Source organism: Balaenoptera borealis, assembly GCF_965194805.1.
Source record: "Balaenoptera borealis genome assembly, chromosome: 4".
In the NCBI taxonomy this organism is placed as follows: Eukaryota; Metazoa; Chordata; class Mammalia; order Artiodactyla; family Balaenopteridae; genus Balaenoptera; species Balaenoptera borealis.
This window is the reverse complement of record NC_138861.1, coordinates 98,694,083-98,717,551: the sequence shown is the minus strand read 5'-3', so window position 1 is coordinate 98,717,551 and position 23,469 is coordinate 98,694,083. Positions and strand designations below refer to the sequence as shown.

General features: G+C 38.0%; 1 protein-coding gene across 3 annotated transcripts in view; it reads left to right on the top strand.

Annotated features, from left to right (window-relative positions):
* Positions 1–21,121, top strand: part of ANAPC4 (anaphase promoting complex subunit 4) — a 42,439-nt gene extending 21,318 nt beyond the window's left edge. For 2 of the 3 annotated variants that reach the window (XM_082389256.1, XM_082389257.1), the window contains 12 exons: positions 2,215–2,261; positions 10,536–10,592; positions 10,925–10,981; positions 12,861–12,954; positions 16,620–16,717; positions 17,285–17,346; positions 17,429–17,467; positions 17,564–17,665; positions 18,479–18,553; positions 19,487–19,660; positions 20,297–20,420; positions 20,786–21,121. In XM_082389256.1, the coding sequence (XP_082245382.1) occupies positions 2,215–2,261; positions 10,536–10,592; positions 10,925–10,981; positions 12,861–12,954; positions 16,620–16,717; positions 17,285–17,346; positions 17,429–17,467; positions 17,564–17,665; positions 18,479–18,553; positions 19,487–19,660; positions 20,297–20,420; positions 20,786–21,013 (1,157 nt within the window). In that variant the 3' untranslated portion in view covers positions 21,014–21,121. The remainder of the gene's footprint in view (positions 1–2,214; positions 2,262–10,535; positions 10,593–10,924; positions 10,982–12,860; positions 12,955–16,619; positions 16,718–17,284; positions 17,347–17,428; positions 17,468–17,563; positions 17,666–18,478; positions 18,554–19,486; positions 19,661–20,296; positions 20,421–20,785) is intronic. The other variant, XM_082389258.1, reaches the window with a different exon arrangement.
* Positions 21,122–23,469: the final 2,348 nt, after the last annotated feature.

Here is a 23,469-nt window from a genome sequence, read left to right as displayed (position 1 = left end):
ATTGAAGTAGAGAGAATAGTATAAGTGACCTGCCTTCTACTCGTCACTCAGTTTCAGCAGTTTTCAACACATGGCCAGTCTTATTTCTTCTATACACCCACCCATCTCCACCCCCACAGATAAACCTTCTAGCATTGGTTGTCTCTGTCACTCACTGAGAATTGACCCTTACTTACCTTGTAATGTCTCCTTAGGTTAAAGTAACATTTTTTAAATCTCTGCTTTGTATTAGGTATTGTTAGGTGTTAGATTTGTGGGAAAAGGGGGAGAAAAAATAAGACAAAACCTCTGCCCTTGAATAGCTTAGCTCCTGTTTTATACTTTGGTCTTCTGTCTCTAGATCTGTGCCATTCATTATGGTAGCCACTAGTCACATATGGCTGTTTCAATTAGTTGAAATTATGTAGCATTATAAACGCAGTCCCTTAGTCATGCTAGCCACATTTTAAGTGATCAGGAGCCCATGTGGTTAGTGGCTACCATGTTGGACAGCACAGAACTAGAACATTTCCATTATCTCTTCTATTGGACAATGATGCCCTAGCTAAATAGAATGCAGACCACTTGTGGCCTTTCTTTTTGTCTCCACAGTATCTTTGCGTTTGTAGGTAATTAACAAATAGTTACTGACTTGATATTAAATGTTTCAATGCTCACTCTACAGGATATGCATATTTTATTTAGGTCCATTTGTACTGCTATTTTTGTGACCTCTATTAATATCTTTGAAATAATTTAGCATACATTTCCCTCCAACGTATGCAAAATTTAGTCGTAAGTGGAATTTATCCCATATTTGTTAAAATTCTAAAGAGTAAAATAGAAAGTAAATTACCTGTAATGTGCTAATATCCTTGAAACAAATGCCCAGATCTTTAATTCTCATATTTTTAAAACAGACTTTTCATATTTGTTAGCCTAGTATAATTGCTTTCAATAAAAAAATGAAAGCGATCTGTAGATGTTGACATTTAAAATTCTTAGATTTTTCTCAAAACCATACCAACACTAGCCAGAATGGGGAGCCAGAGTGTTTATCAGGCCAGCCTGTTTAATATCAGAGTTAATTAGAATAAACTACAATGTTAAAATTAAATGAAACCTTAGAAGTGACTTTCTTTTACAGAAGTAGTAGCTAGGTTTTACTGATAATTATTGGAGTAATTAGGCAGTTTATATTCTTATTGCCTGTCCTAACTGTAATAAGAAGCTGCATTAGAAGATAAATGAATTACTGCTCAGTCCTTGTCATTAGAGCAAAGCACACTGGATTGGAGAACTGGAAACCTAACTGTAACTGAGTGCTGCCACTAGTTAGCGCTCTAACCTTGGTTTGCTCTTGTGTAAAATGAAGTCTCCATGAAGGCAGGGACTTCTATTATACTGCTGTATCCCTAGTACCTATATTACACTCAATAATTAATTTTTGGATGGATAAATGAATGAGTAGAACCTAGATTATGGCTGGTTTTTCAGATAATTTAGAAGTTTGAATTAATTAAAAACAGTTTCTTAAAATAATCCATATTTGCAGAATAATGTCCAACATGCTTTTTCCCAACCAAACATAAGAAACATATTCAAACACTATGCAAAAGCACATGCAGCATACTTCTTGACTTAGGTGGATGTAATATGTATAGAAAACATGGTATTGATAAAGACACCCCTATGAAAGGACAAAAAGAACCAACCACAATATTAAAGAAAGTATATAAATATATATATACACACATGTAAGTGTGTATTTACACACATAAGTCTTAGTGGAAATATCTTCATGTAGCAAAAAAGCCCAAGGGAAAGAAACACATCTTTTTGGTATTCTAAGACTTTTGGAGGAAAGAATTGCTTGCACATTTTAAGAGAAGAAACATCACCAAGTTAGGAGGAATCCCTGCACACGTAGTCTTAGCTCAAGGCAGCAGTTAGGTTTGTTTGTCTGGAGTGGCAGTGGGTTGAATTGAAGGAGAAAATGAAAAATAATAGTTTAGGATTGCTATACCAACCATTTTGAACCTGAAAATATAAATCAAATTTAAATTCTTCATCTTTTAGTTCTTCGAAGAAAAATAAGTTTTCCTTGGTGACAAGAAGCTGTTGAAAATGGAAAATGTAGTCCAGTGAAATACATTTAGTTTTTGACATGCATCTATAATTAAAATTATGTTTGTAGTTTTCCTTTAAAGGTAGTTTTAAAATTTATATTTCCAGCAATGTTGAGAATGACCGAAGACCACGTACTTCCTGAGCTGAATAAGGTAGTATATAGTAGTATTTTTTTTCCACATCTTTATTGGAGTATAAATGCTTTACAATTGTTGTGTTAGTTTTTACTGTACAATAAAGTGAATCAGCTATATGTATACATGTATCCCCATATCCCCTCCCTCTTGAGCCTCCCTCCCACCCTCCCTATCTCACCCCTCTAGGTGGTCACAAAGCACCAAGCTGATCTCCCTGTGCTATGCAGCTGCTTCCCACTAGCTATCTATTTTACATTTGGTAGTGTATATGCATCAGTGCTACTCTCTCACTGCGTCCCAGCTTCCCCTTCCCCCCATGCCCTCAAGTCTGTTCTCTATGTCTGCGTCTTTATTCCTGCCCTGCCACTGGGTTCATCAGTACCGCTTTTTAAAATGCCATATATATGCGTTAGCGTACGGTATTTGTTTTTCTCTTTCTGACTTACTTCACTCTGGATGACAGATTCTGGGTCCATCCACCTCACTACAAACAGTTCAATTTTATTTCTTTCTATGGCTGAGTAATATTCCATTGTATATATGTGCCACATCTTCTTCATCCATTCATCTGTCGATGGACACTTAGGTTGCTTCCATGTCCTGGCTATTGTAACTAGTGCTGCAGTGAACATTGTGGTACATGACTCTTTTTGAATTATGGTTTTCTCAGGGTATATGCCCAGTAGTGGGATTGTTGGGTCATACGGTAGTTCTGTTTTTAGTTTTTTAAGGAACCTCCATACTGTTCTCCATAGTGGCTGTGTCAATTTACATTCCCACCAACAGTGTAGGAGGGTTCCCTTTTCTTCACACCCTCTCCATCATTTATTGTTTTTAGAGGTTTTGATGATGGCCATTCTGACTGGTGTGAGGTGATACCTCATTGTAGTTTTGATTTGCATTTCTCTAATGATTGGTGATGTTGAGCATTCTTTCATGTGTTTGTTGGCAATCTGTATATCTTCTTTGGAGAAATGTCTGTTTAGGTCTTCTGCCCATTTTTGGATTGGGTTGTTTGTTTTTTTGATATTGAGCTGCTTGTATATTTTGGAGATCAATCCTTTGTCAGTTGCTTCATTTGCAAATGTTTTCTCCCATTTTGAGGGTTGTCTTTTCATCTTGTTTATGGTTTCCCTTGCTGTGCAAAAGCTTTTAAGTTCATTAGGTCCCATTTGTTTATTTTTGTTTTTATTTCCCTTACTCTAGGAGGTGGGTCAAAAAGGATCTTGCTGTGATTTATGTCATAGAGTGTTCTGCCTATGTTTTCCTCTAAGAGTGCTATAGTGTCTGGCCTTACATTTAGGTCTTTATCCATTCTGAGTTTATTTTTGTGTATGGTGTTAGGGTGTGTTCTAATTTCATTCTTTTACATGTAGCTGTCCAGTTTTCCCAGCACCACTTATTGAAGAGGCTGTCTTTTCTCCACTGTATATTCTTGCCTCCTTTATCAAAGATAAGGTGACCATATGTGCGTGGGTTTATCTCTGGGCTTTCTATCTTGTTCCGTTCGTCTGTATTTCTGTTTTTATGCCAGTACCATACTGTCTTGCTTACTGTAGCTTTGTAGTATAGTCTGAAGTCAGGTAGCCTGGTTCCTCCAACTCTGTTTTTCTTTCTCAAGATTGCTTTGGCTATTCGGGGTCTTTTTTGTTTCCATATAAATCGTAAAATTTCTTGTCTAGTTCTGTGAAAAGTGCCATTGGTAATTTGATAGGGATTGCACTGAACCTGTAGATTGCTTTGGGTAGTATAGTCATTTTCACAATATTGATTCTTCCAATCCAGGAGCATGGTATATCGCTCCATCTGTTTATGTTATCTTTGATTTCTTTCAACAGTGTTTTATAGTTTTCTGAGTACAGGGCTTTTGCTTTCTTAGGTAGGTTTATTCCTAGGTATTTTATTCTTTGTGTTGTGATGGTAAATGGAAGTGTTTCCTTAATTTCTCTTTCTGATTTTTCATTGTTAGTATATAGGAATGCCAGAGATTTCTGTGCATTAATTTTGTATCCTGCAACCTTACCAAATTCATTGATTATTTCTAGTAGTTTTCTGGTGGCATCTTTAGGATTTTCTATGTATAGTGTCATGTCATTGGCAAATAATGACAGTTTTACTTCTTCTTTTCCAGTTTGTATTCCTCTTATTTATTCCCTTTTTTTTTTTTTTGGTATAAATTTATTTATTTATTTATTTTTGGCTGTGTTGGGTCTTCATTGCTGCATGCGGGCTTTCTTTAGTTGCGGGGAGCAGGGGCTCCTCTTCGTTGCGGTGCGTGGGCTTCTCATTGCAGTGGCTTCTCTTGCTGCCGAGCACGGGCTCTAGGTGCACGGGCTTCAGTAGTTGTGGCACGTGGGCTCAGTAATTGTGGCTCGTGGGCTCCAGAGCGCAAGCTCAGTAGTTGCAGCACATGGGCTTAGCTGCTCCATGGCATGTGGGATCTTCCCGGACCAGGGATTGAACCCGTGTCCCCTGCATTGGCAAGCGGATTCTTAACCACTGTGCCACCCAGGGAAGTCCCCCTCTTATTTCTTTCTCTTCTCTGATTGCTGTGGCTAGGACTTCCAAAACTACGTTGAATAAGAGTAGCAAGAGTGGACATCCTTGTCTTGTTCCTGATCCTAGTGGAAATGCTTTCAGTTTTTCACCATTGAGTATGATGCTTGCTGTGGGTTGTCATATATGGCCTTTATTATGTTGAGGTAGGTTCCCTCTATGCCCATTTTCTGGAGAGTTTTTATCATAAATAGGTGTTGAATTTTGTAGAAAGCTTTTTCTGCATCTGTTGAGATGATCATATGGTTTTTATTCCTTAATTTGTTAATGTGGTGTATCACATTGATTGATTTGTGTATATTGAAGAATCCTTGCATCCCTTGGATAAATCCCACTTGATCATGGTGTATGATCCTTTTAATGTGTTGTTGGATTCTGTTTGCTAGTATTTTGTTCAGGATTTTTGCGTCTATGTTCATCAGTGATATTGGTCTATAATTTTCTATTTTTGTGATATCCTTGTCTGGTTTTGGTATCAGGGTGATGGTGGCCTCATAGCGAGTTTGGGAGTGTTCCTCCCTCTGCAATTTTTTGGAAGAGTTTGAGAAGGATAGGTGTTAACTCTTCTCTAAATGTTTGATAGAATTCACCTGTGAAGCCATCTGGTCCTGGACTTTTGTTGGTTGGAAGATTTTCAGTTACAGTTTCAATTTCATTACCTGTGATTGGTCTCTTCATATCTTCTAATTCTTCCTGGTTCAATCTTGGAAGGTTGTACTTTTCCAAGAATTTGTCCATTTCTTTCAGGTTGTCTATTTTATTGGCATATAGTTGCTTGTAGTAGTCTCTTAATGATCTTTTGTATTTCTGCTGTGTCAGTTGTAATCTCTCCTTTTTCATTTCTAATTTTATTGATTTGCGTCCTCTCCCTTTTTTTCTTGATGAGTCTGGCTAAAGGTTTATCAATTTTGTTTATCTTCTCAAAGAATGTTCTTTTAGTTTTCTTGATCTTTGCTATTGTTTTTTTTTGTTTCTATTTCATTTATATCTGCTCTGATTTATGATTTCTTTCCTTCTACTAATTTTGGGTTTTGTTTGTTCTTTTTGTAGTTGCTTTAGGTGTAAGGTTAGATTGTTTATTTGAGATGTTTCTTGAGGTGAGCTTGAATAGCTATGAACTTCCCTCTTAGAACTGCTTTTGCTGCATCCCCTAGTTTCTGGGTCGTTGTGTTTTCATTGTCATTTGTTTCTAGGTATTTTTTGATCTCTTCTTTGGTTTGTTCAGTGATCTCTTGGTTATTTAGCAGCACACTGTTTAGCCTCCAAGTATTTGTGTTTTTTACTGTTTTTTTCCTGTAATTCATTTCTAATCTCATAGTGTGTGGTTGGAAAAGATGCTTGATATGATTTCAGTTTTCTTAAATTTTCCAAGGTTTGATTTGTGACCCAAAATGTGATCTATTCTGGAGAACGTTCTGTGTGCACTTGAGAAGAAAGTGTATTCTTCTGCTTTCTGGTGGAATGTCCTAAAAATATCAATTAAGTCTATCTGGTCTCTTGTTTCATTTAAAGCTTGTGTTTCCTTATTTATTGTCTGTCTGGGTGATCTGTCTATTGGTGTAAGTGGGGTGTTAAAGTCCCCCACTATTATTGTGTTACTGTCGATTTCTGCTTTTATGGCTGTTAGCATTTGCCTTATGTGTTGAGGTGCTCCTGTGTTGGGTGCGGAAATATTTATAATTGTTATGTTTTCTTCTTGGATTGATCCCCTGATCATTATGTAGTGTCATTCCTTATCTCTTGTAACAGTCTTTATTTTAAAGTCTATTTTATCTGATATGAGTATTGCTGCTCCACCTTTCTTATGATTTCCATTTGCATGGAATACCATTTTCCATCCCCTCACTTTCAGTCTGTATGTGTCCCTAGGTCTGAAGTGGGTCTCTTGTAGACAGCATATATAAGAGTCTTGTTTTTGTATCCATTCAGTCAGTCTGTGTCTTTTGGTTGGAGCATTTAATCCATTTAGATTCAAGGTGATTATCGATATGTATGTTCCTATTACCATTTTCTTAATTGATTTGAGGATTTTTTTGTAGGTTTTTTTTTTCTCTTGTGTTTCCCACTTAGAGAAGTTCCTTTAGCATTTGTTGTAAAGCTGGTTTGGTGTTGATGAGTTCTCATAGCTTTTGCTTGTTGGTAAAGCTTTTGATTTCTCCATCGAATCTGAATGAGATCGTTGCTGGGTAGAGTAATCTTGTTTGTAGGTTTTTTCCTTTTCATCACTTTAAATATGCCCTGCCACTCCCTTCGGGCTTGCAGAGTTTCTGCTGAAAAATCAGCTATTAACCTTGTGGGGATTCCCTTGTATGTTATCTGTTGCTTTTCCCTTGCTGCTTTTAATATTTTTTCTTTGTATTTAATTTTTGATAGTTTGATTAACATGTGTCTCGGCATGTTTCTCTTTGGGTTTATCCTGTATGGGACTCTCTGCACTTCCTGGACTTGATTGACTATTTCCTTTCCCACGTTAGGGAAGTTTTTGACTATAATCTTTTCAAATATTTTCTCAGACCCTTTTTTTTCTCTTCTTCTTCTGGGACCCCTATAATTCAAATGTTGGTGTGTTTAATTTTGTCCCAGAGGTCTCTGAGACTGTCCTCAATTCTTTTCATTCTTTTTTCTTTATTCTGCTCCCTGGCAGTTATTTCCACCATTTTATCTTCCAGCTCATGTGTCCGTTCTTCTGCCTCAGTTATTCTGCTATTTTTAATTTCAGTTATTGTGTTGTTCATCACTGTTTGTTTGCTGTTTAGTTCTTCTAGATCCTTGTTGAATGTTGTATTTTTTCCATTCTGTTTCTGAGATTTTGGATTAGCTTTACTATCATTGGTCTGAATTATTTTTCAGGTAGGTTGCCTATTTCATCTTCATTTGTTTGGTCTTGTAGGTTTTTACCTTGCTCCTTCGTCTGTAACATATTTTTTTGTCGTTTCTTTTTTTTTTGTTTTTTTTCATGGGTGGGGCTGTATTCCTGTCTTACTGGATGTTTGGCCTGAGGCCTCCAGCACTAGAGTTTGCAGGCAGTTGGATAGAGCCAGCTCTTGGTGCTGAGATGAGGACCTCTGGGAGACCTCATTCCGATTAATATTCCCTGGGGTCTGAGGTTCTGTTAGTCCAGCGGTTTGGACTTGGAGCTCGGGCCCGACCTCTGGCCTGGGAACCAAGATCCCGCAAGCCGTGTGGCGTGACAAAAAAAAACAAAAATAAAACGAGGAGCAATATAATAACAAGGAATAAAAAGCAAAATAAAATTAGAAAGCTAAAAAATATATTAGGAAAAATAAAAGTATAATTGAAACAACTGCAACAAGGTAAAATAAAACCACAACAGAAAAAAAGGGGGGGGAGGGAACAAGCCAAAAGGAGCAGAACAATAACAAAGTATAAAGAATAAAATAAAATTAGAAAAGTAAAAGATTTATTAGAAAAAAATAAAATATAAATGAATCGACAAGGTAAAACAGAACCCCAGTCTAAAAGAGAAAAAAGGAGAAAAAAAAAAAGCTTTGGCTATGGGGGGCAGAGTTTAGGCAGGGATGGAACTTAGGCAGGAGTGGGGTTTAAGGTGGGGTGGAGCCTAGGTGGGGTGGGGGTGGCGTTTGAGCATGGGGCGGGGCCTCTGCTTAGGATCTGCGCCGGGAAGGGGAGAGGCAGCATCTGCAAAGGAGGGCCTTCTGACTGTGGAGCTCCAGAGTTTGGAGCTGGGGCCCTGGGTGGGGGTGTGTGGGTGGGGTTTAGGCCCAGCGCAGTTGGAGGGGGTCTCAGAGGGGGTCTCCGGGTGTAGAGGCGGGGCCCTGGGTGGGGGTGTGTGGGTGGAGTTTAGGCCCAGCGCAGTTGGAGGGGGTCTCAGAGGGGGGTCTCCGGGTGTAGAGGCGGGGCCCTGGGTGGGGGTGTAGGGGCGGGGCTTGTGTTCTGCATGGCAGGAGGGAGGCTCTGAGGGCAGAGGATTAGGCCCGGGAGCCCAACAGGCTCCCCGGTGCCTAAGTGGACAGGGAAAGCACTGGCCACATTCCCTTCCATTCCTCCACACCCCCCCACCAACGGTCTCCCCCATCCCCACTGGACCCCTAACGATGGGTGGGTCCCTGTGGCTGTAGGAACTCCTCAGGGATGCCGTTCTCATAGGTCTGGCCTTTACTTTTGCTCCCCCTTCCCTCCCTCCTGCTCCCTCAGGACCCACGGCTGGAGGGGGCCTCGGTGGGCAGAGGATCAGGCCTGGGATCTCAGCAGGCTCCCGGGTGCCCAAGTGGGCAGGGGAAAACTGGCCATGCTCCCTTTTGATCCTCTGTCCTCTCAGTGGTCCCACAATTTCCCCCTTCGGGCATAGGATCCCTTCCCCTCCCCCAGCCGCCCCTCAGGGGCGCCAGTGCCACCCCGCCTCCACTTCTCCTGCCCTCACTCCCTGCACGCCCCACATCCTACCTGGTTGCTGGGGGTTCCTCCTGTCCCCTTAGGTGTCCATGGTCCCCCACTGTGCCTGGTAGGTGCCCTACTTGTGCAGAGACAGAAATTCTGCATCCTCCTAGTCTGCCATCTTGACTCCGCCCCACTCCTAGTATGTTAATATTGCCCTGGTTGAGCTCAGCTTTGCTGGTCATCTTGGTAGTCTTATGCAGTTATTAGTTAACAAGATGTTAGGTTGTAGACACAAGACAGATCCTAGTGAGCCTTTTTTTTTAAATTTGTGTGTTTGATATTTTTTTTATCTCACAGAATACCTTTATTATGGCTGTCTAAGTTTATTGTTTTCATGTTTGTATAAGATTTTGTAATCTATATAACATAGGGTGTTTGGATTCCTTACTTTAACTTCCTAAAATGTTAAATGCATTTTTATTTTCCTTGGAAAGCTAGTACTTAGGTATTAGTACCTATGTTGAGGTCTGGCAAACACCAGTTTCTTTCTGACTCTAAGCAATTGTGACAAGTAGGAACCTTCTTCTAGAAAAATCTTACAGAATAAGGCAAAATTCCCACTTGGTTCCTGTAGCTCGCTCATCCTCACCCCTGCCCAAACTGTCTGATTCAGATAGATTAGGTAATTTTGAGTCTGAAAAAATGGAGAGCATTAAGAGTAGCCTTGGTGGCCCAGATGAGTAAAAGATCACAGCTTTTATACGAAGTAGATCTTTTGTGCTGTGGATGACTGGCCTTGCAAACCAGAGACGTTCACCTTAGCTGTTTCTCTGACATCACTCTTAGCTTTATTTGGGGAAATATAATATGTTAGTTGTTGGGAGAGCCCTCAATGTGTAATTTTTTGAGGGCTGAAGAACCGGGATAGGGAGAAGGCAGGGTCATTGAAAGAAGCAGAGGGCCAACACTGAAGCGCTCTTGGGTTGCAGCCCTTAACTCACATTGAGGTTATTTATCTGGACTGACAGTCCCTCACTCCCAAAGGAGGGACTCTACACACGTAGTCTTAGCATAAGGCATAAAATAATAAACAGCCTTAGGCCATAAAGAGTTCTGTAGCTATTGGCGTTGCTGATTGGAAAATGTGTTTAAAGTATTTAATTACGTGCTTCTCAGAGCCCTAGGATTTCATATTTTCAGAGTTGCATAATCTCCTGAATTTCTGTTGACATTTTCTTTGAAGGAACTTTGCTTATTTGTCCCATAACTTTTAGTAGATAGTAAAAAAGTCACATTTATTATTACATAGAATTTAATTGGCAAGCTTTCTCTTATCTAAATTTGTTTTCTTTTTGTTCCTTTTGGTTTTGATAGATGACTCAAAAAGACATCACATTTGTTGCTGAATTTCTTACTGAACATTTCAATGAGGTAGGAAATTGGTATTTCTATAGTGCTTTTTAAAAAATAATCACAATAAACTGGGATAATGGTAAGGAGTAATCAAATTTAATCCAATTTAATTGAAGTTCTAAGCCATTATGTATGCTTTTTAAACTATTGAGCTAATTAATGGCAGTACTTATTTATTAAATATAAAGCATATAAATTGAACTTTTGTTTGTATGTGTGTGTTACTATATATAAAAGAGTAACTGCCACCAACAGCTTTCTTAAACAATAGAGTTTTTGGTTTAAATATATAAGATTTTTTTTTCTTTAGTGAGTTGACTTAAGAATTAAACTATATTTATTCTTTCTAGGCTCCAGATCTTTATAATCGAAAAGGAAAATATTTTAACGTTGAAAAAGTTGGTCAGGTATGGGCTCTGGATTGAATCTAGTTACTAATTTTTTTATTTTTAAAACTTTAGCAGTGTTAGTCTTTATTATACAAAACTTTTTGAAAGTACTATAATGCCAAATTATATAGTAACCCTTTCCTTTTAGTAAAATCACCAAAGGGTAGCTTTAAACTTTTTCGTCTCAGAACCCTTTTACATTCTTAAAATTATTAAAGACTCCAGACAGCTTTTATGTGCACTGTATCTATCAGTAGTAGATATTATTGGGTATTAGAAATTAAACAGAATAAAGAATTATTTATCTCTTAATTCATTTAAAAAGAACAAACCCACTTTCCATTACATGTTAATATAAATATTTTTAACAAAAAGTAACTATACTTCACAAAACAAAATTAAATGAAGAATGGCATTGTTTTATATGTTTGCAAATCTCCTTAATGTCTGGCTTAAGACAAGGCAGCTAAGTTCTCATATCTGCTTCTGCATTCGATCTATTGTGATGTGTTGTTTTGGTTAAGAAAGCCTGGTTTCACACAGGTGTGTAGTTGGAAAGGGTAAAGTATTTTAATAGCTTTTTAGATAACTGTGAATATTCTTTGATACTACACCAGATCCTGACAAGTGGTAGTATCTTAGGTTAGTTTCAGTATGGAATCTAAATTGCATCAGTGGACTTTTCATATTCTGATTCATTAAAATTCATTCATCTACCTTGCACTTTGGATGGATCTTTTACACTGTGCATGTGATTTTGCCGTATCATGTATTGGTCATTTGGAAAATACTGATTCGCTGAATTACAGCAATCTTCCATATGCTGATGCCTTTCTTCATACAGTATCCAAAAGTCAGATTTTGTTAATGTCATTACCAATCTCATTAGACAATGTTTAACTACTGTGAGGTTGTCAAACACATAGTGGCAGATACAGGTTTTTCCAAAATTTTAAGTTTTGCTTGAATGTTTAAATTTTATCATTGGTAGTAAATACTGTCAGTTGTTTTGCTTAAAGTGACAGGATCCCTTTCTTTATTTTCAAGAACATATCTGCCAAATACCCAAGAATGAATAATCATAGTTTGTCTGCCAGTCGTTCTTTTGAGTGAAAATGGAATTCCATTAATAACAAGAAGTGCCTGGCCTGACTCACAACTACATTTTCATAAATGCTTTCCCTCATGATAACTGTCATAATTTTGGTATGCAGCAAAAGTGCTTTATTCATACTTCCCAATTCAGTCACTCAGAATATTAAAAAGATTTTGTTGAGATTTAATGAAAATAATCATTTTAATAGCCTCATTAGAGATAAGTGAAACTGTATGTGGCAAAAAGGAATATAGTGACTGCTAGTGTGGTTTGGGGCCAGTACTTTGATTCTTGGTGACAGTGCCAGCAGTTTTCTCCACCTGTGCTTTTGACTCTCATTGGCATTTTTGACAGAGCATTTCACTGTCATTACAGTGAAAAGGGCAGATAATATATTGATACTATTATAAAAATAGTAATGACCTCATGCGTCTCTGAAAGCGTCTTGAAGACTCTCAGAGTTGCATGGATCACGCTTTGAGAACTGCTGCCATAGATTAGACTGACAGTTGATACTTTTCAAATTAATTTATAAATTGACATATATAAGTTTAAAATGTGCTTCCTGAAAATAGAGCATGAAATTTAAACTCAATTTATAGTCTCTAAATCTACAGCATTCTAATAATGTTTGCAGTTCTGTTGCTTGGCATTTAGCAAATTTTGGTCATCTCACAGAATAATGCACTTTCAGAGGACTTGGCAGTAAAACAAAATAAGTAGAATAGTGTTAAATATAAACAATTTCGGAGCCTAATGCTTTGGTTTACAAAACTTAAATTTCTAATTCTGTACTTCTAGTACTTGAAAGACGAAGATGATGACCTTGTGTCACCCCCTAACACAGAAGGGAACCAGTGGTATGACTTTCTTCAAAACAGCAGCCACCTTAAAGGTATTTCATGAACCAACATGGATTTTGGCCATGTTTATATTTATTTGAGACCAGTACATCAGCAAGTGTACTTGCTGAATACTTATCTAAGTTCTTTAGATTTATCTTTTGTGTCCATTTTATTTGATTAGAGAAACAGTAAAATAATAACAGTGTATGACATTACCATGTTCAGAAACACTCTGATATTAACTGTGATGTAGTAAGGTTGCTTAAGTATTGTCTGTTACAAAAAATATGTATAAAAATTAGGGTATTGGGAAGAAAACTGTAGAGCCTATTAGTTAGAGAAGTCTATTTTGCCAGTAGCTTTTAAGAGCATATATTGCTTTTAACTCCTATAATGATGCATCACTGTATTCTTCTGTGGTTGTATTTTTTTTTTTTTAATTTACTTGTTATGCCTTTCATTCTCTAGGATGTTGATTTGGTAAAACTTTATTTAGCCAACATTACTGGGAATGCAACACAAAATAGCAACCATTAAATATGTCGAAACGTCTCCATTTTAGATGAAAAGATTTTTAAAGCATCTGTTTCTTTGCTTTCTCAAAGAATAATCTGACCACAGTTTAGCTATTTCTTAGATCCTCGGGGTAATAGCCACATACATGTATTACCTCCTTTAATCTTCACAAGAACCTATGAGGTAGGTACTTGTTATCTTCATTTTACTAGTGAGGAAACTGAAGGTTAGAGAAGGCCCCAAGATGATACAAGGTGGTAAGCGATAGAGCTAGGATTCTGCTAACTTGAGAGCCTGAGTTTTTAACTGGACTCAGTAGTGACCTCTGCTCTGTGTGGTTGCTGTGTATCTGAATGAGTGAGTGAGTGGGGGGAGGCAGAGAAATCTCAGGCCCAGAACTTTGCTTACTGCTTGATTTAACCCTACAAGCCCAAATTCTTTTTCAGAGCAGGATGTATTTTACATTGCTTGAGAGTCTTAAGATCAATTGAGAGAGATATATTGATGTAAGTTAGCTATGGAATGGAGGAGAAATAAAAGTACAGCTGACTCAGCTCATTTACCATATTTAATCAGGATGTCCAAGGAGTAAGGAAGGATGCCTGGGGAGGGCTGATGGCAGTGTACCAGCAGGGGTGGCACCTGGACCCTCTCACTGTTGGGCTAATATCCATCCTGGGGACTTCGGGCTAAAAACAGGTTCTACCCTTTTTTCTCCCCACATCTTCTATGGCTGAATAGAAAGGCATAATCTTAGGTACAGGTCTCATGTTTAACTTCAGATTAACTCCATCTCTTAAACGCTTAAGAGTTTGCTAGTATGTGACTTTGGACAAGCTCATTAATCTCCCAGTTTCTTAGTCTAGTATGAAGTAATACCGACTGTCATTATGGAGCTATTAAGAAACCTTTAATGAAACTTCTTCCTAGCACTTTGCAAAAATCAAGTGCTAAATGCTTAGCACACGTAGCTTCCCAGGGGATGTGAGAGAGTCGATGTTGTTACGTGGGTAAAGGCCGGTGTGCTGGAAGCTGGGCTGCCCGGGCTGAAGTCCTGCTCTGCCACTCCCTGGTGTGTAGCTGAGGGCACGTTGCCTGACCTCTTTGTGCCCCAGTTTTCTCTTCTGTAAAGTGAGGATGATCAGAGCGCCTCCCTCAAAAAGCTGTTGGGAAGATTAAACAAATTAATCTAGATGAAGCACTTAGGATCGTGCCTGGCACGTAGCATATAAGCAGGCAGTATGCATCTGAGCTGTTTCTACTCAAGACACTTGTGACACCAAAATGAGAGGCTTTTTTCCCTCCTGAGACCAATTCTGACACCAACTGGGTGTCCTACAGTTCGATTCTGACACTAACTCTGCAGAGTTACCACCAGACCCCACAGGGTTAGGGCTTAGTCCCACAAGACTGCCCCCACTTCAGAGTTCAGTCACAAGTACTGGATCCCCAGGTTACCCACATTTCTGTTCCACTTGGCTACAAAGTTGGGGGTTCCCATACTTCAGTTTTAATAATTTGCTAAAATGGCTCACGAAACTCAGGAACACTTAACTTACATCTACCAGTTTATTATAAAGGATACAACTCCGGAATAGCCAAGTGGAAGAGATGCATGGGGCAAGGTATGGGGAGGGGCGTGGAGCTTCCATCCCCTCTCCAGGCGCACTGCCCTCCCAGCACCTTAATGCATGCATCGACCCAGAGGCCCTCTGCTCTGCCGTTTAGGGGCTGTATGGAGTTTTCATTATGTAGGGCTTAGGGGCCATTGGTGATGGGACTCAACACTAGCTTCTCTCCCCTACCCGCAGGTCGAGGAAGGGGCTGAAAGTTCCAAGCTTCTAATCAAGGCTTGGTCTTTATGGAGACCAGCCCCGATCCTGAAGCTATCTAAGGGCCTCATTAAAACAGAGTATGCTCCTGTCATCCTTATCACTCAGGAAATTCCAAGAGTTTTAAGGAGCTCTGGGCCAGGAGCTGGGGACAAAGACCAAATATCTCTCTGCGATACCACAGCATCTGTCACCTGTTGGGAGCTTAAAATGTTAACACGATTAAAGCTCCTTTCATCCAGCATAGCTGGGACATGAGGTGCTGTGAGGGAGGCCTGCAGAGCATAGTGGAAGAGGGTGGGCTTGAGAGTTGGACCTGGGTTTGATTGAGAGGTCTAGCTTCCTAGTCATTCTCACACTGGGCAATTGCCTACACCTCCTAAGCCTCATTTTTTTTTTTTTTTCAATCAGTAAAATAAAGAGTATGATGCTTAATATATACAGCTATTGTAAACAATAGAAACAACAGGTATAAAAAGAACCTAGCATACTTGGTGTCACTAAATGACAAATTATATATTACTTTCTACTGATAAAGTAGTCTTTTCTAAAGTAAAGAGCTTATTTTCATAGCACCAGTTTCTTGTCTCCTGTTTTTGTTTTCACTATCACACTCTTCCAAAACAAGTGCTGTTGTTATACCATGGTGGCGAAGAAGAGAGAAAAATGAACTTATTTCATTGTATGTCTTATGGTTCCCAAATCACCCCTTTCTTCTTTTTTTTTTTTTTTTTTTTTTAAAATGAGGATCTTGAATCAGATGCGTATGTTTGGTTTATTTATTTATTTATGGCTGTGTTGGGTCTTCGTTTCTGTGCGAGGGCTCTCTCCAGTTGCGGCAAGCGGGGGCCACTCTTCATCGCGATGCGCGGGCCTCTCACCATCGCGGCTTCTCCTGTTGCGGAGCACAGGCTCCAGACGCGCAGGCTCAGTAGTTGTGGCTCACGGGCCCAGTTGCTCTGCGGCATGTGGGATCTTCCCAGGCCAGGGCTCGAACCCGTGTCCCCTGCATTGGCAGGCAGATTCTCAACCACTGCGCCACCAGGGAAGCCCCCCACCCCTTTCTTCTTATAGCCAACAGAAACATACTGTTGGATTTCGGTGGGAAAAATAAAATATAGAATAACAAGCTGCAAGGACTCAGCTTGTAGTGAGTGTGGTGGCTTTCCGCGGACTGGCCGCAGGGGGATGGTGCAAGGCAGGAGGCCACGGTGGTTTCTAGTGAGGTCGTGCCAAGGTGTAATGAAGTGGCCAGGGAGAATTCCAGCGTCAGATAAGCTGTGTGGACTGGCTCTAGCAGTAGATTAGTTTCTCCTAGTTATCTGGTTTGTTATAGCTTTTTATTTTTTGTTTTTGTTTAAAACCAGAAAGTCCTTTGCTGTTTCCTTATTATCCTCGAAAATCATTGCATTTTGTGAAAAGGCGGATGGAGAACGTTATTGATCAGTGCTTGCAAAAGCCAGCAGTAAGTTTGAAAGAAATGCATGTTTTTGTGTAGGAGCAAGAATATCCGCAATATGTGGCTCACTTATGTAAATGATCGTAGTTAATAAGATGAACCATATCAAAATGCTGATATTCAACTATTTTTGACTAACAAGAATGGCAGTTTCATATGGTTCACTCTAATATTTCCTCTTATTGTTGCTTTCTTATGTAAATTAAAACATAACTACATGGTTATTGAACGTGTTGACGTCCTTTAGTATTTTATTTGTGCCCAGAACAAACTTATTATAAATGGTCTTAGTTACAGAGCTGATGTGTGTGTTAACCACCGAATGATGGATGACTGATGCTATGAGACTAGAAGAGGTGGTTTCTAACCTGCCATCACTTATCTCCAGGGTCCTTTTCAGCTCAGAACTTTCTCTCTTCCTTACTGTCATGACTGTCATTAAAGTTTCTTGCATGAAGGTTGGTGATATAGATGATTTTGCACTAGACTTAAACAGTGACGATCAGTCACTTTCTGTGAGTATTTATTTTTGTGTATGTACGTGCTTTAATTATATTTTTAAATCTTATTTAGGATGTGATTGGAAAATCAATGAATCAAGCAATATGTATTCCATTATATAGAGATGCTAGAAGGTAATTCTATTTACCTTTTTGGGTGGTATAATTCAGCAGCCAATTAAAATTTTTCTTACTTTTTTTTTTTCTTTTGTTTTAGTGAGGACTCCACACGTAGATTGTTCAAATTCCCTTTTCTGTAAGTGTCTCTCCCCTATCTCATGTGAATAATACAGTTTTGTTCTATGCATTGGTAGCTAAATAATCATGTTTTGACATTAATTTTTTTCCTTAGGTGGAATAATAAAACCTCAAATCTGCATTATCTTCTTTTTACTATTTTAGAAGATTCACTTTATAAAATGTGCATCTTAAGGAGACATACTGATATTTCCCAGTAAGTATTAATCTGAAGTTTGAACCAAGGAGATAAGATTTTATTATTTTTAATCATAAAACATTCCGCTTCCCTTCCGTACATTTCAGGTTTTAGTTAAGCTGCCTTATGACTTTAGGCTTGCTAACTTAACTGTTCTGGTCTTCGTTTTCACATTTTTAAGGTGGTAATGCCAAATTAGGAAGCTATATGATCCCTTTTAATTCTAGATTATTTAATTTTGTATTGGTATATAGCTGTTACGTGTAGGATATTTTTAGGGTTAGGAAAAATATAACAACAGAATAGTCAGGATTATATCTCATCAACTTGTGGAAGTTCAAAATTATATTTTGGCATCCTTATAGAAAGGATTTTTACCTCAGGTTAAGTATGCCTTTCATTAAACAAGAAGCCTTGCATATAGAGACTTCTTTTGAGAATGCAAATAAAAGTTTTGAAAAATAAATAATATTCAGAATGTCACTAGGATCTTAAATGATTTTAAATCTAAACCTGAGGGAAATTTTTTGAAACCAAGATGTAGCCCGAGAGAAATAATTTGGTTGTCCCAAACATCCTTATTTTATAAGGAATCTTGCTACTTTGGTGACTATAAGATTTTAAACTAAGTTGTAATTTTGATGTTAGTTTTATCTGTCAGGGGTTTAAATCAGTTATCAGTATTCTAGAGTGAGTGTAATAGTATTTCGGTCTGGGGTTTGGTGATTAGGTAAATGTACTAACAATCATATTCTTTCAAGCATATATAGATTATTGCCTATCCAAGTTGTTCTACAAAGTCTCTTCCCCCACCCCCTTTCTTTCTTGAAGATCTGTAAGTAATGGACTAATTGCTATTAAATTTGGGAGCTTCACATATGCCACAACTGAAAAAGTGAGAAGAAGGTAAATCTTGAATCTTGTTTGAGTGAGATGTATATATAATAAATACAATTACAGGAATATGGTTAGACTCAGTTACAGTGATGATATTCTTAGAAGGCCTTCGTCATTTGCAACTTAGGGGTCTGGGTTGGTTATGTATTTTATACTTAGAGGATGATTTGACTTACAGTGAAAGGAACCTTACTGGCCTGCAGGAATTTTTATAGTGTGCTTTCCTACAATTAATACTTCTGAGCTCTTTGTTCACTAAGAAAGTAATGTGGTTCCAAGGGGCAGATGGCTGAAGGTCTTCTTATGACCAGCAGAGGTGTGAGGTGGTGTCCTTCTCACTGGGGTGGGATTTTCTTAGGGCACAAAGGGTAACAATACTTGATGTCATCCTGAGGCTTTTGCAAGAGAAAGAACTGACACTAATCCTAAACCAACCTTTTTCTTACTCTTTTCCTTACATAAACAAAGTTCTTTATGATAATGTCTTTGAAGTTGTGTCTTTTCATATGTAAATCTTATTTTTACTTTTCATTCTAGTTAACTCTGTTTATTATATATATGTATATATGTATATATACACACACACACACACACACACACACACACATATGTATATACATGGTGTCATTCATGGAATCTCCACAGGCTTAAGGCCTGACCATTGATGTCAAGAGTTTTCTGGAGCTGTGAACCAAGTTCACAGGTTTTTCTTTTTTCATGATTATCTATTTTCAGGGCCTAGTTATATTTGTGAGTAATCAGTACAGCAGGTAACTGTGACTTTAGTGTAAACTAATGATATATTTTAAATGTTACTGTATAGAATGTCACTTGATATTTTCATTGTCAGTTTTCTGCTTGGTACCAGTATAATGTTATATATACAGTATTTTCTCAGTCATGATAACATCTTTGATATAACAAAACTTATTTTAATTCTAGCACCTACAGTTGTTTAGATGCACAGTTTTATGATGATGAAACTGTCACAGTAGTTCTTAAAGACACTGTCGGACGTGAAGGAAGAGATAGACTCTTGGTCCAGTTGCCATTGTCTTTAGTGTATAACAGTGAAGATTCTGCAGAATATCAATTCACTGGGTCTTACTCTACAAGGTAACTTACATTAGTAAGATTGTCTTTCTGATAGAACATTTAAATGTTTTTTTAATGTATATTGTACATTCTGGTTCTTTAGGTATGATAGATAAATAAAGTCAGCTGAGCAGAAGTGCTCCTATTTTTTTACTGAAAAAATACTGGCTTCAACAGCTCTTCTGTCAATTATTTGCTGGAACAAGGTGGGGAATTATTTGGTGTGGAGAATGGAACTTCTGTTTTCAAGGATAGAATGAACCCCAGTTTGTAGTAGAATTATTTTAGATTTGCCTTTAGTATTTTCCTTTCAGAATTAGGACCTCAGTAGCCACATAGAGGTTCAAGGTCAGTTCCAAGAGATGGCTTTAGATTGAGATTTAAATAAGCAGATCTCTAATTTTTAAAATGAGTCCATTTGCTTACCTTGAAAGTGAATCAAAAACCTTACTAAGGTTTCTGCCTTAGAAAGGTATTCTGCCTATTTGGAAATGCAGTTTTTTCATAGAATATAGTATCACAGCTTTTTTATACAGTAGCTGGTAGAATTATATTGGAAATGGGAACATTGGTAGAAATCAAACCCTGATACCACCCCTAGTAAACCAGGGGGAACAGCCCCATTTCACTCCTGGGTTGGTTTTCTTCCCTCTCTAGGCTAGATGAGCAGCGTAGCGCTATTCCCACCCGTACCATGCACTTTGAGAAGCACTGGAGATTACTGGAAAGTATGAAAGCACAGTATGTTGCTGGGAATGGTTTTCGCAAAGTGTCCTGTGTGGTAAGTATTAAATTGTTGCAAAGAGTAATGAAGCAACAGGATCTGTCAGTCCTCTCAGTGCAGACATTTAGTGATGTCAAGCTTTTATTGATTATGAGCATGTAGTGGCCTTAGCTCTTTAGTTCTCTTGTTCTGAGAAAGCTTACTAAGTAATTAATAACAATTTTAGATTTTAGTAATCTTGAAATTGTATGTGGAGATCCTTTTATACAAAATGAAAGCTGAGTTTAGGGATTTTGTTGTAAATTGATGGGAAAATAACTTTCCTATAAAACCACTTTTTTCAGATTTCTGATTTCTAATTTTTTATACATAATGTATTAGTTAAGCCATTTTAAAAGTTCTTTATTTGGCCTTTTCTTTAGTTAAGCTCGAATCTCCGTCATGTGAGAGTATTTGAAATGGACATAGACGATGAATGGGAGCTTGATGAGTCTTCGGATGAAGAGGAGGAGGCCAGTAATAAGCCTGTAAAAATAAAGGAAGAAGTATTGTCTGAGTCGGAAGCAGAGAACCAGCAAGCTGGCACTGCTGCTTTAGCTCCAGAGATGGTCATTAAAGTAGAAAAACTTGACCCTGAGCTAGACTCATGATCTAGCTTGCCATTATTTTGTATGTTCTCTTGTCAGAAAGGACACAGATGATGATCGAAGATGTGTTGGACCACTTAATTTTCTTTGTGAAATAAACAGTAAATTTTATTTTTTTTTATTCTGCGTCATCTTCTTTTAGTGGTGTAGCCACTGTGATAGATTTTCTTTTCACCAAGATTTCTTTTTAATACTGTGTGCAGAACTAGTGTTAAAGAAAATATAAATTGAATGTGAGGAAAGAGTTTAGTCTTTTCTGTCAAAAGGTAGGTATCAGGAATCATTCCTGTGTCAGGAAGAAATTACGTTTAGTCATTCATCACTGGAAGTTTTGATGCATTTAGTATTTTTAAAACGCAGACAACATTTATTCCTGTTTTTCCATCTTCCTCTTCTAGTTCATTTTAGATCTCCAGAATGCTTTCAAAATTATGTATTTATACTGATTTACTGTAATCCTAAATAAGCCAAGAGATGGGTACTATCTTTATGATTTAAATAGCAAAAACATTGCTTGACACCTGCATGATTATCTTTTCTCACTGTTACTTTATTTGAGCTCTGAATTCTTTGAATCACCAGTGTTTAGAAGTGTATTTTTCCTCTGTTTAGAATTGGTCAAGGACATATGTGCCTGGCTGTGTGGTTGGTTCCCTGGGAACATGAGAAATAGGGATCAGCTAAACATAATTTAGCATTAGTGCAAATGAGCGCTTGTTGATTTCCTAATGCTCATTCCTAAAGTAGAATGGTACTGTCATGTGACTTTCAAAGTTTCCATTTCATATATGAATTCTTTTTTTTTTTTTGTCTGTATTGGGTCTTCGTTGCTGTGCGTGGGCTTTCTCTAGTTGCAGCGAGCGGGGGCTACTCTTCGTTGCGGAGTGCAGTCTTCTCATTGTGGTGGCTTCTCTTGTTGCAGAGCACGGGCTCTAGGTGTGCAGGCTTCAGTAGTTGTGGCGCACAGCCTTAGTTGCTCCGTGGCATGTGGGATCTTCCCGGACCAGGGCTTGAACCCGTGTCCCCTGCATTGGCAGGCGGATTCCTAACCACTGCACCACCAGGGAAATCCTATGTGAACTCTAATATCAGTTCACTGGTAAGTAAAAGAATCACTTTTGAAAGCTTTAAATATCTTTAGGCAGCAACATATACTATAACCAGGTAAGTGGGTAACTGCAAGATTGCTGTGTCATTTGTTTCTTTAATAGGGATCTGTTGTACTTTGATTTTAGGTATGTCACACTTAAGATTCTCAAGGTACCTCAGTTGGACTGATCTTTGTTGGTTTCGAAGGGAAAACTGAAGAGAATCCACTGTTGTGTGCATAAGCTTGGAGATTAGAACTCTCTTCAGGAAACCGACCATGCTAGCCCTCAGCCTTGCACTTAACAGTCCTTAAATACGATTAATATACAGTTTACATAAATGTTTGTTAATGGTTGGTCAGTGTTGATAGCATAGTGCAGAATGCCTTGAATTAACTTCTGTCAGCAAGAAAGGTGAACTGTCAGATGACATTACAGAGAAAGTACAGGTTGTAGGTATGTGGAGCAAATTAGGGTAACTGCATTGCACAGATATACCACATAACATTTAAATAACTTTGATGGATTTTAGGGACAAATAATTACAGATTGTTCTTAGAATGAATTACAGTCTCAAAATAAGCAGCCAGTTCTTTGTTAGACTAATCTGTCTCATGTGACTTCATTAAATTTATGAAGATTTTTTGATATGTGAATATTTGCTTTCTATGGTTCCAGCATAGGGATAGATTGAAACTGGGACTCCTAGACTCTGCCCTTATCTTGAGCCAGGGATCAGAAATAGTTCTATTGATGCACTAGCTGTCCCTTAACATTAAGTTAAATTAATAATGTGAATCACTCCTACATGCACCCAGCGTTCATAGCAGGAGTGTGTACAATAGCCAAGACATGGAAGCAACCAACCTAAGCGTCCAACAGATGAATGGATAAAGAATATGTATGATACACACACACATACAGTGGAATATTACTCAGCCATAAAAAGAATGAAATATTGCCATTTACAGCAACATGGATGGACCTAGAGAATATCATAGAAAGTGAAGTAAGACAGAGAAAGACAAACATTATATGATATCGCTTATATGTGGAATCTAAAAAATAATACAAATGAATTTATTTACAAAACAGACTCACAGACACAGAAAACAAACTTATAGTTACCAAAGGGAAAGCAGGGGAGGGATAAATTAGGAGTATGGGATTAACAGATAACATACTACTATATATAAAATGTGAAACAAAGACTTACTGTATAGCACAGGGAACTATATTCAATATCTTGTAATATTCAATATCTTGTAATAAAGGAAAAGAATATGAAAAAATATATATATAACTGAATCACTTTGCTGTACGCCAGTAACAAAATATTGTTAATCAACTATACTTCAATTTAAAAAAATG